Genomic DNA, 14,100 nt, shown 5'->3' on the forward strand with positions numbered 1-14,100 from the left:
TTATTTGTGTATTTGTACAGTACCACCTCGTATGTTGTGTAGGGTATAGAAATGTTGAATAGTCCTTACACCCGTGTCCTTCCTTTGATTAATCATGAACATGTGTCAGTCAGAACATCGCTGTGTTCTTTTCGCACAGAAAGTCATGAGCAGATGCAGGATATTGACATTTGCACAACGTTCCATGCTTGGACAGAGTCTTAAGATCTCCCAGATGACATGACGACAGCAGGAGAGCTGTCACCTGAGGTCCTGGGCAGAGCGTAGGGGGGAATTCACAGTATATTTAGGAGCTCTCAGCACAGAGCTCTCTACTCAGAAGCCTTTGTGTATTGTAGTTCAGAATCAAAATACAACCAACCCAGCCATGAAGATCGCAGTTGCCTTTCTGTTGGTGGCTCTGAGCCTCTGCTATCAGGGTAAGTAACCTTTAAATTACTACAGAATATGGAGCAGAAACCTCCATATTTTCTGGTCTGACCTTTCACATTACTAGAGGCAGAGAATTGCTGAGTGGACACTTCATGGGGTCATTTGCATACAAATGCCCATAATGCTGAGACCAGGGTGCATGGCGATCTGCTATGCAGGGACTGAATGTCAGTCAAACTGTTAATGGCAGGATGCTCACTGAATAGTTAATGCATAGACGTATGCATTAAATAACACTTGCTGCCCTGCATTAGGGGCTTAGAACATAGCACAATAATTAGCACCGTGCCTGTGAATTCTAACACACTTGTAATGAACAGGTCTCTATGTCCTCACAAAGCTTCAGCCTCCAGGACTGAGCACAGTGCTCAGGATGGGTCTCCCCAGCATCCTGCAAGTGGATAATAATTACGTCTTATATCCCAGTGGTTCCCTTCCCATGCCCCTGAGCAGGACCTTTCCTTTTCCTAATGTTCATTACACTGACTGAGAACCTGCAGCTCATCAGAGATGATTATTCCTAGGTCCCCTTCCAAGCATCTGTCAGGTTAAGGACTCAGGCTACAGTGCTGTCCTGGCATTGGTCAGTGCATTGAAAGCCATTAGTTAATGTGATGGAGAAATAAAATTATTCAATAGTGTTACCCAAACAATCTTGTTTGATGGGAGTTAGAACAGGGATCTATCATTAACCACAAACTCTACAGAATGGGACAAACCACAGTATAAACTCTGTGCTCTATTACTGCAAACACACGCTCCTTGTCCACAGAAACTCCCAGCAATGAGAGCAGAGCAGAACTAGGATACTTCCCCTTACTACACAGCATACAAAAATGAATATGCACGGTCTGCTGTCACCTCAGAAACAGCGACCGAACTCCCTCCATTACGAGGCACTCTTGGAGAAATATGAGCAAAATATGTTCCATCCTGCCAACAGGCCAGAACCGTAATCTGACCAGGGACAGAGAATTCACCTTTCTATATCCTGGAATTTTACCAGACTCATTATTATTTTGTAAGTTTTTCTCTATTAATTTAATTACCTTGGGGTCATTCTACATGTAAAACTGTGGCCCTTTAGAAAATAGTGCGATGGACAGGCGCAGATATGTCCACGTGCCCGCAGTGTATGCGTGAAGGGGAGAGGCAGAGTCTAGGTCATGCATATATTTTTATTTTAGAACCAGGAACGATAACCTTAAAATGAGCATGTATTTACATGCGAGCACACATGCACTGTAACTTTAAATCATACACACAGTTGCACCATATGATATAAAATGTGCCTACCAGCGTTTGTGTCCTCCTAATTTTAATTGGTTACTTAAACAAATTTAATTTGCATCTCTTCCTTAGTACATTTTCAGATTTAATGCTCCCAGGAAGGCGGATTTTAAAACATGCTAACTTGAAAGACATTCACCAGTTTGGCCAGGCTAACTTGAAGTCATCCAGACCCCTCTGTTTCTTCTGCCTGCACTCCCCCACTTGACCACACCCTTCATCCAATCATTTTAGGCCTAAAATAGATTTCTGCAGACTTCCACCTCATCAAGAGCAGAGGTAAACATGCGTGGCTAACAGCTGCCACAAACTGCAAATGACGGATTTAAAAATATGAGTTCAGAACGCCCTGACGCACTCCAGCTCTGCCCCATTTTTTATTCACGCACGCATGTACACACGCATAATTTGTGGCTTTTAAAATATGAGTTGCTTGTCCATGCCCCATATACTCACATGTACGGCCCTTTAATGCGAGCAACTCTTACAAAATTCACCCCTATGTGTATAAATTCTTTTGCCAAACTACATGAACCAAATAGCAGGTTTAACTCTGCGCTCAAATTTGCTGTAGGTCTGCTTTGAAAAATGTTTGCATGTGATTTCTGCATGAGTTACTGGCGATGTGTTAAAATACCCCTCTGAGCGTATCACTTTGGAGGGATACATAAGACTTTTACACCAGCAACGATATCTGAATCCAAGATATCTGGTAGTGGGAAATGGTTCATTTCCATTATACAAATAATTTTATCTTTTTGTTGATACTTGATAGCAACGTCCAGTATTTTTGTGGAGAAATTGTTGCTGCTGTGAATAAAATGAAAGAATGATCTGAAAATGAGAGCTTCAGTGAAAGTGAAAGTCTTGTTTCATCTCTTTCTCATCCAGATACCGCTGCCCTCCGTCACCCAAAACAAAGAAAGCATCACTGCAAAAGGCACTGGAAAGGATTCTCCCAAACGTGAGCTCAAATTTTCACAGGCTGCAAACTGCTAATGCTGGATTTAAAAATATGAGTTCAGAACGACCTGACGCACTCCAGCTCCGTCCCATTATTTATTCACGCACGCATGTACACTTGCATACGGGCAGATTTTCAAAGAGTTACGTGTGTAACTCCCGAAAAGCTGCCACTGCCTGCTCCTGTGTGCGCCGGGCCTGTCTCTCATTGGCTCAGTGGCGCAAACAAGCCCTGGGACGCGCGTATGTCCTGGGGCTTCGAAAAAGGGGCAGGGAGGGGCGGGTCTGGGGGCGTGGGGGTGGTCCGGGGGCGGGTCCGGGGTTAGGGAGTGGTCCGTGGGCGAGGCGGAGGTTCGGGTCGGTCCGGGGGATGGTCCCGAGTCCTCCGGCACAGTGGCCTGTGCCAGGGAATGGCGAGCTGGTGCGTGCAAGTTACGCCTGCCTCGGGCAGGTGTAACTTCGGAAATAAAAGGTAGGGGGAATTTAGTTAGGGCTGGGGGGGGGGGGGGGGGGGGGGCTAGATCGGGAAGGGAGGGGAAGGTGGGGGGAATTGCAAAAAATATTCCCTCCAAGGCCGCTCCGATTTTGGAGCGGCGTTGGTGGGAACGGGGAAAGCCATCGGGGCTGCCCTTGGGCTCGGCACGCGCAAGGTGTACAAGTGTGCACCCCCTTGCACGTGCCAACCCCGGATTTTATAACATGCGCACGGGTGCACGTGCATGTTATAAAATCGGGCATAGATTTGTTCACGCTGGGTTGTGCGAACAAATCTACACCCGCGCATAAGTTTAAAAATCTGGCCCATAATTTGTGGCTTTTAAAATAGAAATTGCTTGTCCATGCCCCATATACTCACATGTACGGCCCTTTAATGCGAGCAACTCTTACAAAATTCACCCCTATGTGTATAAATTCTTTTGCCAAACTACATGAACCAAATAGCAGGTTTAACTCTGCGCTCAAATTTGCTGTAGGTCTGCTTTGAAGAATGTTTGCATGTGATTTCTGCATGAGTTACTGGCGATGTGTTAAAATACCCCTCTGAGCGTATCACTTTGGAGGGATACATAAGACTTTTACACCAGCAACGATATCTGAATCCAAGATATCTGGTAGTGGGAAATGGTTCATTTCCATTATACAAATAATTTTATCTTTTTGTTGATACTTGATAGCAACGTCCAGTATTTTTGTGGAGAAATTGTTGCTGCTGTGAATAAAATGAAAGAATGATCTGAAAATGAGAGCTTCAGTGAAAGTGAAAGTCTTGTTTCATCTCTTTCTCATCCAGATACCGCTGCCTCCGTCACCCAAAACAAAAAAAGCATCACTGCAAAAGGCACTGGAAAGGATTCTCCCAAACGTGAGCTCAAATTTTCACAGGCTGCAAACTGCTAATGCTGGATTTAAAAATATGAGTTCAGAACGACCTGACGCACTCCAGCTCCGTCCCATTATTTATTCACGCACGCATGTACACTTGCATACGGGCAGATTTTCAAAGAGTTACGTGTGTAACTCCCGAAAAGCTGCCACTGCCTGCTCCTGTGTGCGCCGGGCCTGTCTCTCATTGGCTCAGTGGCGCAAACAAGCCCTGGGACGCGCGTATGTCCTGGGGCTTCGAAAAAGGGGCAGGGAGGGGCGGGTCTGGGGGTGTGGGGGTGGTCCGGGGGCGGGTCCGGGGTTAGGGAGTGGTCCGTGGGCGAGGCGGAGGTTCGGGTCGGTCCAGGGGATGGTCCCGAGTCCTCCGGCACAGTGGCCTGTGCCAGGGAATGGCGAGCTGGTGCGTGCAAGTTACGCCTGCCTCGGGCAGGTGTAACTTCGGAAATAAAAGGTAGGGGGAATTTAGTTAGGGCTGGGGGGGGGGGGTGGGCTAGATCGGGGAAGGGAGGGGAAGGTGGGGGGAATTGCAAAAAATATTCCCTCCAAGGCCGCTCCGATTTTGGAGCGGCGTTGGTGGGAACGGGGAAAGCCATCGGGGCTGCCCTTGGGCTCGGCACGCGCAAGGTGTACAAGTGTGCACCCCCTTGCACGTGCCAACCCCGGATTTTATAACATGCGCACGGGTGCACGTGCATGTTATAAAATCGGCATAGATTTGTTCACGCTGGGTTGTGCGAACAAATCTACACCCGCGCATAAGTTTAAAAATCTGGCCCATAATTTGTGGCTTTTAAAATAGAAATTGCTTGTCCATGCCCCATATATTCACATGTACGGCCCTTTAATGCGAGCAACTCTTACAAAATTCACCCCTATGTGTATAAATTCTTTTGCCAAACTACATGAACCAAATAGCAGGTTTAACTCTGCGCTCAAATTTGCTGTAGGTCTGCTTTGAAGAATGTTTGCATGTGATTTCTGCATGAGTTACTGGCGATGTGTTAAAATACCCCTCTGAGCGTATCACTTTGGAGGGATACATAAGACTTTTACACCAGCAACGATATCTGAATCCAAGATATCTGGTAGTGGGAAATGGTTCATTTCCATTATACAAATAATTTTATCTTTTTGTTGATACTTGATAGCAATGTCCAGTATTTTTGTGGAGAAATTGTTGCTGCTGTGAATAAAATGAAAGAATGATCTGAAAATGAGAGCTTTAGTGAAAGTGAAAGACTTGTTTCATCTCTTTCTCATCCAGATACCGCTGCCTCCGTCACCCAAAACAAAGAAAGCATCACTGCAAAAGGCACTGGAAAGGATTCTCCCAAACGTGAGCTCAAATTTTCACAGGCTGCAAACTGCTAATGCTGGATTTAAAAATATGAGTTCAGAACGACCTGACGCACTCCAGCTCCGTCCCGTTATTTATTCACGCACGCATGTACACTTGCATATGGGCAGATTTTCAAAGAGTTACGTGTGTAACCCCCGAAAAGCTGCCACTGCCTGCTCCTGCGTGCGCCGGGCCTGTCTCTCATTGTTTATCCCACACCCCTTTGAAGTCCTTCACAGTTTTAGACTTCACCACTTCCTCTGGAAGGGCATTCCAGGCATCCACCACCCTTTCCGTGAAGAAATACTTCCTGACATTGGTTCTTAGTCTTCCTCCCCGGAGCCTCAGCTCGTGACCTCTGGTTCTGCTGATTTTTTTCCTATGGAAAAGGTTTGTCGTCGTCTTTGGATCATTAAAGTTTTTTAAGTATCTGAAAGTCTGAATCATATCACCCCTGCTCCTCCTTTCCTCCAGGGTGTACATATTCAGATTCTTCAATCTCTCCTCGTACGTCATCCGATGAAGGTCCTCCACCTTCCTGGTCGCCCTTCTCTGTACCACTTCCATCTTGTCTTTGTCTCTTTGTAGATACGGTCTCCAGAACTGAACACAGTACTCCAGGTGAGGCCTCACCAAGGACCTGTACAAGGGAATAATCACTTCCCTTTTCTTACTCGATATTCCTCTCTCTATGCAGCCCAGCATTCTTCTGGCTTTTGCTATCGCCTTGTCGCATTTTTTCGCAGACTTCATATCATTAGACACTATCACCCCAAGGTCCCTCTCCTGCTCCGTGCTCATCAGCCTTTCCCCCCCATCGAATACAGTTCATTCGGATTTCCACTCCCCATATGCATGACTTTACACTTCTTGGCATTGAATCTCAGCTGCCATATCTTCGACCACTCTTCCAGTTTCCTTAGATCCCGTCTCATTCTCTCCACTCCTTCCGGCATGTCCACTCTGTTGCAGATCTTAGTGTCATCCGCAAAAGACAAACCTTACCTTCTATCCCGTCCGCAATGTCGCTCACAAAGATATTGAACAGGACCGGTCCCAACACCGCTCCTTGCGGTACACCACTTAAAACCGCTCTCTCTTCAGAGAAGGTTCCATTTACCATCACACATTGTCTTCTGTCCGTCAACCAATTTGCAATCCAGGTCACCACCTCGGCACTCACTCCTAAGCTTCTCGTTTTATTCACCAGTCTCCTGTGCGGAACCGTATCAAAAGCTTTGCTGAAATCCAAGTATATGACATCGAGAGCTCTTCCTTGATCCAATTCCTTGGTTACCCAGTCAAAAAAGTCAATCAGATTTGTCTGACAGGATCTTCCCCTGGTGAATCCATGTTGCCTCTGGTCCATCAATTCTCCGGACTGTAGATAGTTCACTATTCTCTCTTTCAGCAGTGACTCCATTACTTTTCCCACCACCGAAGTGAGGCTAACCGGTCTGTAGATGCCAGCCTCCTCCCTGTTCCCACTCTTGTGAAGCAGGACCACCGTCGCTCTTCTCCAATCACTCGGCACCACTCCCGTTTCTAGGGATCTATTGAACAGATCACACAGCGGACCCGCCAGAACATCTCTGAGCTCCCTCAATATCCTTGGATGAATCCCATCAGGCACCATGGCTTTGTCCATGCTTGTCCATGCCCCATATACTCACATGTACGGCCCTTTAATGCGAGCAACTCTTACAAAATTCACCCCTATATGTATAAATTCTTTTGCCAAACTACATGAACCAAATAGCAGGTTTAACTCTGCGCTCAAATTTGCTGTAGGTCTGCTTTGAAAAATGTTTGCATGTGATTTCTGCATGAGTTACTGGTGATGTGTTAAAATACCCCTCTGAGCGTATCACTTTGGAGGGACACATAAGACTTTTACACCAGCAACGATATCTGAATCCAAGATATCTGGTAGTGGGAAATGGTTCATTTCCATTATACAAATAATTTTATCTTTTTGTTGATACTTGATAGCAACGTCCAGTATTTTTGTGGAGAAATTGTTGCTGCTGTGAATAAAATGAAAGAATGATCTGAAAATGAGAGCTTCAGTGAAAGTGAAAGTCTTGTTTCATCTCTTTCTCATCCAGATACCGCTGCCTCCGTCACCCAAAACAAAGAAAGCATCACTGCAAAAGACACTGGAAAGGATTCTCCCAAACGTGAGCTCAAATTTTCACAGGCTGCAAACTGCTAATGCTGGATTTAAAAATATGAGTTCAGAACGCTCTGACGCACTCCAGCTCCGTCCCATTATTTATTCACGCACGCATGTACACTTGCATACGGGCAGATTTTCAAAGAGTTACGTGTGTAACCCCCGAAAAGCTGCCACTGCCTGCTCCTGTGTGCGCCGGGCCTGTCTCTCATTGGCTCAGTGGCGCGCACAAGCCCTGGGACGCGCGTATGTCCTGGGGCTTCGAAAAAGGGGCAAGGAGGGGCGGGTCTGGGGGCGTGGGGGTGGTCCGGGGGCGGGTCCGGGGTTAGGGAGTGGTCCGTGGGTGAGGGGGAGGTTCGGGTCGGTCCGGGGGGTGGTCCCGAGTCCTCCGGCACAGTGGCCTGTGCCAGGGAATGGCGAGCTGGTGCGTACAAGTTACGCCTGCCTCGGGCAGGTGTAACTTCGGAAATAAAAGGTAGGGGGGATTTAGTTAGGGGCTGGGGGGGGTGGGCTAGATCGGGAAAGGGAGGGGAAGGTGGGGGGAATCGCAAAAAATATTCCCTCCAAGGCCGCTCCGATTTTGGAGTGGCCTTGGTGGGAACAGGGAAAGCCATCGGGGCTGCCCTTGGGCTCGGCACGCGCAAGGTGTACAAGTGTGCACCCCCTTGCACGTGCCAACCCCGGATTTATAACATGCGCACGGGTGCACGTGCATGTTATAAAATCGGGCATAGATTTGTTCACGCTGGGTTGTGCGAACAAATCTACACCCGCGCATAAGTTTAAAAATCTGGCCCATAATTTGTGGCTTTTAAAATAGAAATTGCTTGTCCATGCCCCATATACTCACATGTACGGCCCTTTAATGCGAGCAACTCTTACAAAATTCACCCCTATGTGTATAAATTCTTTTGCCAAACTACATGAACCAAATAGCAGGTTTAACTCTCCGCTCAAATTTGCTGTAGGTCTGCTTTGAAAAATGTTTGCATGTGATTTCTGCACGAGTTATTGGCGATGTGTTAAAATACCCCTCTGTATGTATCACTTTGGAGGGACACATACGACTTTTACACCAGCAACGATATCTGAATCCAAGATATCTGGTAGTGGGAAATGGTTCATTTCCATTATACAAATAATTTTATCTTTTTGTTGATACTTGATAGCAACGTCCAGTATTTTTGTGGAGAAATTGTTGCTGCTGTGAATAAAATGAAAGAATGATCTGAAAATGAGAGCTTCAGTGAAAGTGAAAGTCTTGTTTCATCTCTTTCTCATCCAGATACCGCTGCCTCCGTCACCCAAAACAAAGAAAGCATCACTGCAAAAGACACTGGAAAGGATTCTCCCAAACGTGAGCTCAAATTTTCACAGGCTGCAAACTGCTAATGCTGGATTTAAAAATATGAGTTCAGAACGCTCTGACGCACTCCAGCTCCGTCCCATTATTTATTCACGCACGCATGTACACTTGCATACGGGCAGATTTTCAAAGAGTTACGTGTGTAACCCCCGAAAAGCTGCCACTGCCTGCTCCTGTGTGCGCCGGGCCTGTCTCTCATTGGCTCAGTGGCGCGCACAAGCCCTGGGACGCGCGTATGTCCTGGGGCTTCGAAAAAGGGGCAAGGAGGGGCGGGTCTGGGGGCGTGGGGGTGGTCCGGGGGCGGGTCCGGGGTTAGGGAGTGGTCCGTGGGTGAGGGGGAGGTTCGGGTCGGTCCGGGGGGTGGTCCCGAGTCCTCCGGCACAGTGGCCTGTGCCAGGGAATGGCGAGCTGGTGCGTACAAGTTACGCCTGCCTCGGGCAGGTGTAACTTCGGAAATAAAAGGTAGGGGGGATTTAGTTAGGGCTGGGGGGGGTGGGCTAGATCGGGAAAGGGAGGGGAAGGTGGGGGGAATCGCAAAAAATATTCCCTCCAAGGCCGCTCCGATTTTGGAGTGGCCTTGGTGGGAACAGGGAAAGCCATCGGGGCTGCCCTTGGGCTCGGCACGCGCAAGGTGTACAAGTGTGCACCCCCTTGCACGTGCCAACCCCGGATTTTATAACATGCGCACGGGTGCACGTGCATGTTATAAAATCGGGCATAGATTTGTTCACGCTGGGTTGTGCGAACAAATCTACACCCCGCGCATAAGTTTAAAAATCTGGCCCATAATTTGTGGCTTTTAAAATAGAAATTGCTTGTCCATGCCCCATATACTCACATGTACGGCCCTTTAATGCGAGCAACTCTTACAAAATTCACCCCTATGTGTATAAATTCTTTTGCCAAACTACATGAACCAAATAGCAGGTTTAACTCTCCGCTCAAATTTGCTGTAGGTCTGCTTTGAAAAATGTTTGCATGTGATTTCTGCACGAGTTATTGGCGATGTGTTAAAATACCCCTCTGTATGTATCACTTTGGAGGGACACATACGACTTTTACACCAGCAACGATATCTGAATCCAAGATATCTGGTAGTGGGAAATGGTTCATTTCCATTATACAAATAATTTTTTCTTTTTGTTGATACTTGATAACAACATCCAGTATTTTTGTGGAGAAATCGTTGCTGCTGTGAATAAAATGAAAGAATGATCTGAAAATGAGAGCTTTAGTGAAAGAAAAAACTTGTTTCATCTCTTTCTCATCCAGATACCGCTGCCTCCGTCACCCAAAACAAAGAAAACATCAGTGCGAAGGTGATTGGAAAGGTTTCTCGCAAATGTGAGCTCAAATTTTCACAGGCTGCAAAACATCTGAAATATTTTGTGGTAAGTATGCATGAGCAGCACCAAAACAGAGCTGGTGAAGGAATGTGTGTTTAGGTTCATTCTTTTTATTTTATGGAAATATCATTAGCTTCGATGCTCAAGTTATAAAATTGTAACTAGGGGAACCCTCGCCCCCAAAGCCTTGATCCGCACTTTCCCACTCACTACCCCCTACTGCCTTGATCCACCACTGACCTTCCTCAGACCCCTGCCTCTTCTCATCCACAAAGCTACTCTGCCTGCTACTGTCTGGTCCTTACGCTCTCTCTCTGGTGCTGTCTGAGTCTTTGGAGGACAATGAACAGGGTCCTGATTTCCTTTCTCTTCCCTTCTAGCAAGTTTGTCAAGGCTAATTGTATTTTTTTCACTTTACCTTTTGTGTCATTTTACCCTTCCTGCATTTCTCTACCCCTCTTCTGTCTGTCTCTATGCTCTTCTCTCTCCACTCCCTCCCTCCCTGTGTCTTTCCCGGTATGTCTCTCTCTGTTCTTTCCTCTCCTGTCCCTCCCATCTCTGCACTTATTTCTCCCCTTCCTCCGTGTAGCTCTGTATTCTCTGCTCTTCTCTCTCCTCCCTTCCCTATCTGTCTCTGCCCTCCTTCCCTATATTTCTTTTGCTCTCAGCTCCCTTCCTCTATGTATCTGTCTGTGCTCTTCTCTCTGTGTGTCTGACCTTCTTCCCTGTATGTTTGGTCCTCTCTTTCCTTAACTCTTTCTATTTTTGAAAAAGAAATACAAGAATAACTTGTACAAAACAGGGTATCTAGTATAAATTAAATAGGAACACATCAGGATAATTACCCTATAACGTCCATGAGAGAAATCCAAGAGAAATTTAGGGACAATCCTAAAATATAATAACAGAAAGTCACTCTATTTAGAGAAACTAACTCTCAGTATGGTATATATACAGCTCGGGAGAGACCCTGCACATAGGCCCTAATATATCTATCACATTAAACATTGGAAGTACTGTCCCAAGAACTTCTGGAGTCAATAAGCAGCAAAGCTGACAAGCCCCCCCCCCAAAAAAAACAAAACTTCTCTTTAGAAAAGGAAATTAGACATTTACATGGAAAACAAAGTAAAAATCTGGTAATAACCTCTTGCTTCATTGCCAAATCTTTTTTCTACGTTCCTGTGTAGCCCTACAAAAGCCAGGAAATATTCAAATCTTACAACCCATAAACAAAATATTAATTTAATGAAAAAATAATCGATACACCAGATCCCTATCCTGTAATGAAGAAAAGTGAGTGAAAAAGTGTCCCGATGAGCTTTGTCCTCAGTGGTGGATTCTAACAGTGCGGAAACATCCAGATCTTCCATCGCATGTTTCGATTAATCCTGAGCAATGTCCCCATCCCACCAGATCTCTTCACAGGCAGATAATAGACTTTGCAGGTTTTTTTGCATAGCCCCCTCTTTATCCCATTCCTCTCGGTATATCTCACTCCTAGGTCTCTGCTCTTCTGTCTCCTCTCTCTCTCCAGTATGTTTCTGCTCTTCTTTCTCCTACCTGTGTGCTTCTGCTCTTATTTTTCTCCTCTCATCCTATTGTCTCTGCTCTTTTCTTTCTTTGCTCTCCCCAGTGTGTATCTGCTTTTCTCTTTCTCCTACCTCTGTGCATCTGCTCTTCTTTCTTCTCTCTCCCAAGTGTCTCTTCTCTTCTCTTTCTCCTACCTGTGTGTTTTTGCTCTTTTGTCTCCTCTCTCTCTCCAGTATGTCTCTGCTCTTCTTTCTCCTACCTGTGTGCTTCTGCTCTTCTCTTTCTCCTCTCACCCCATTGTGTCTTTGCCCTTTTCTTTCTCCTCTCCCCCCCAGTGTGTCTCTGCTTTTCTGTTTCTCCTACCTCTGTGCTTCTGCTCTTCTCTTCTCCACTCACCCCATTGTGTCTCTGTTCTTCTCTTTCCCCTGTTTCTCCACTTTGTTTCTGTTTTTCTCTTTCCCTTCCCTCTCTGTAAATTTCCGAGGTGGGTGGAAATACTGTGAATTGTAAGTTGTGCATAACTGAGATGTGTGGTAGTACAGAGTGCACACTGAGCTCTGATGTACTGTGAGGTAGTAGAAAGAGGATTGGACAATTCAGAGAGATAGATGGGCAGAGCTGGGGAATTGAGCCAGTGAGAGGGGTGGAGCTCAATTTCCTCATATAGTAGTAGAGAGTGGATTGGACAATACAGAGAGTGGGGCGGAGCTGAAGAGAACAGGAAGGAAGAGGAGAAAGCTCAATTTCAATACAAACAGAGAAAAGCAAGACCTGGAGAGTCATGAAAATCTGGAAAGTACAGGGATGGAAGGGGCAAAGCTAAATTTGCATACCAGCCTTGAAGGCACAGGGCAACTTTCCTCTTATTATAGGCAGATATACTGCAATTCATTATTTGTCATGCAAGTGGTGCACAAAATAATCTACAGTTCCCTGGACACCTCTCCAGGGAATTCTCTGGGCAACAATGCAATTCCCAGACTGCACAGGAAAACAAAACCACACAGTACAAAGTTTTATAAACAATTTAACTTATGAAGCATAAGAGGGAAAATGGAGAGACAAAAAAGGCAGAAACCACAAGAGAACAATGATAACTGCACCAGAAATATGCACAGACAATGAGTAACAATTTCAGAAATCTACTTCTCCCTTCTACTTCCCCCCCCCCTCTACGTCCCCCTGTCCTTACCCCCACCATAGGGGTAAGGACAGGGGGACAATGTGGAGAGTGAGAGGTGTAGAAAAATTCCCCCAGCCATAACATTCCCCTTCCCTGACTCTCTCCCACCTCATCCATAGAACTTCTCAAAAAAAGCTAGAAAGTGGAGAGTACATACCTCCCCTCAACAGAGAGCTGCGGAGGAGGGGGAGCGACTCCACACCTTCACAAACACACTGCTGGGGAATATGAGAACGAACATACACACATACTCTACACACTCACTCCAACTACCTCACTAGTACCCCCTCCTGCAGATAGGAGCGAGGAAGGAGGTAGCTACAAAATGGAGAGAGTGAGGATTCACCACAACAAATGGAGGTCAGGATGAATAGAGCATTGGCTGGAAGTGAGAATACTGGGCAGGGGGGTGAGAGGGGGAACAGTAATAAACCTGGGGAGAGAGGATTGAGAGCCCAGTGAGTGGGGAAGTGGCAGGGATGTAGGCTGAGAGTATTGTGCAGGGAGGAGTGTGTGGTGAGCGCATTGAATGGATGTGACAGCATTGGGTAGGGGGAAGAGAAGGAGCAGAACACTGGATAGGGTGGGGAGAGAGGGGTGAGTGCCCTAAGCAGGGAGGCAGGATGTGTTGAGAACACTGGGCCACTGGACTAGAGGAGGGAGAGTGGGTGGGTGGGAATGCAGGATGAGGCCACTGTGCAGTGAGGAGAGAGAGCACTGGGTATATGTCGTCTTTTTCTCCCTGCTGCAGTACACAGTTACGATTTGATCTGTGGTTTTACCCTCTCTGCCTTCAGTTTGGGAGCCTCCGTGCTTCTCACTCATGTCTGAACTCAGTTATTCGTTTTTACCCCCATACATGATAAACAGTCAGAGTCTTCTCCAGTACTTTACTTATTTTTACTATTGAAACAGAAATGTTACAGATATCAGCAGAATCCCCCCTCTGCCCATTTGTATCTGCTGACTGCTGTCACAGGTCTTACTTCATCTCCCTCCCTCCACCCTAGTGGTCTCCCCCTCCCTCCACCACTAAGGTCTCTCTCTGTGAATTTTGCCACTAGTTTGACTCCTATAACCTCTGCTGGT

At 46.5% G+C, this 14,100-nt stretch overlaps 1 protein-coding gene across 3 annotated transcripts in view; it reads left to right on the plus strand.

The window, feature by feature from the left end:
- The first annotated feature begins 300 nt into the window (after positions 1-300).
- The window catches only part of LOC115099463 (cell wall mannoprotein HSP150-like), a 127,690-nt gene continuing 113,890 nt past the window's right edge, over positions 301-14,100 (plus strand). Inside the window, exons 1-6 of one of the 3 annotated variants that reach the window (XM_029617133.1) lie at positions 302-419; positions 3,977-4,048; positions 5,333-5,404; positions 7,516-7,587; positions 8,869-8,940; positions 10,222-10,340. In XM_029617133.1, coding sequence (XP_029472993.1) covers positions 368-419; positions 3,977-4,048; positions 5,333-5,404; positions 7,516-7,587; positions 8,869-8,940; positions 10,222-10,340 — 459 coding nt within the window. In that variant the 5' untranslated portion in view covers positions 302-367. Of the gene's footprint in view, positions 420-3,976; positions 4,049-5,332; positions 5,405-7,515; positions 7,588-8,868; positions 8,941-10,221; positions 10,341-14,100 lie in introns of all 3 variants that reach the window. The other 2 variants (XM_029617132.1, XM_029617134.1) reach the window with 2 other exon arrangements.

The sequence above is a fragment of the Rhinatrema bivittatum genome, chromosome 9, assembly GCF_901001135.1.
Source record: "Rhinatrema bivittatum chromosome 9, aRhiBiv1.1, whole genome shotgun sequence".
NCBI lineage: Eukaryota > Metazoa > Chordata > Amphibia > Gymnophiona > Rhinatrematidae > Rhinatrema > Rhinatrema bivittatum.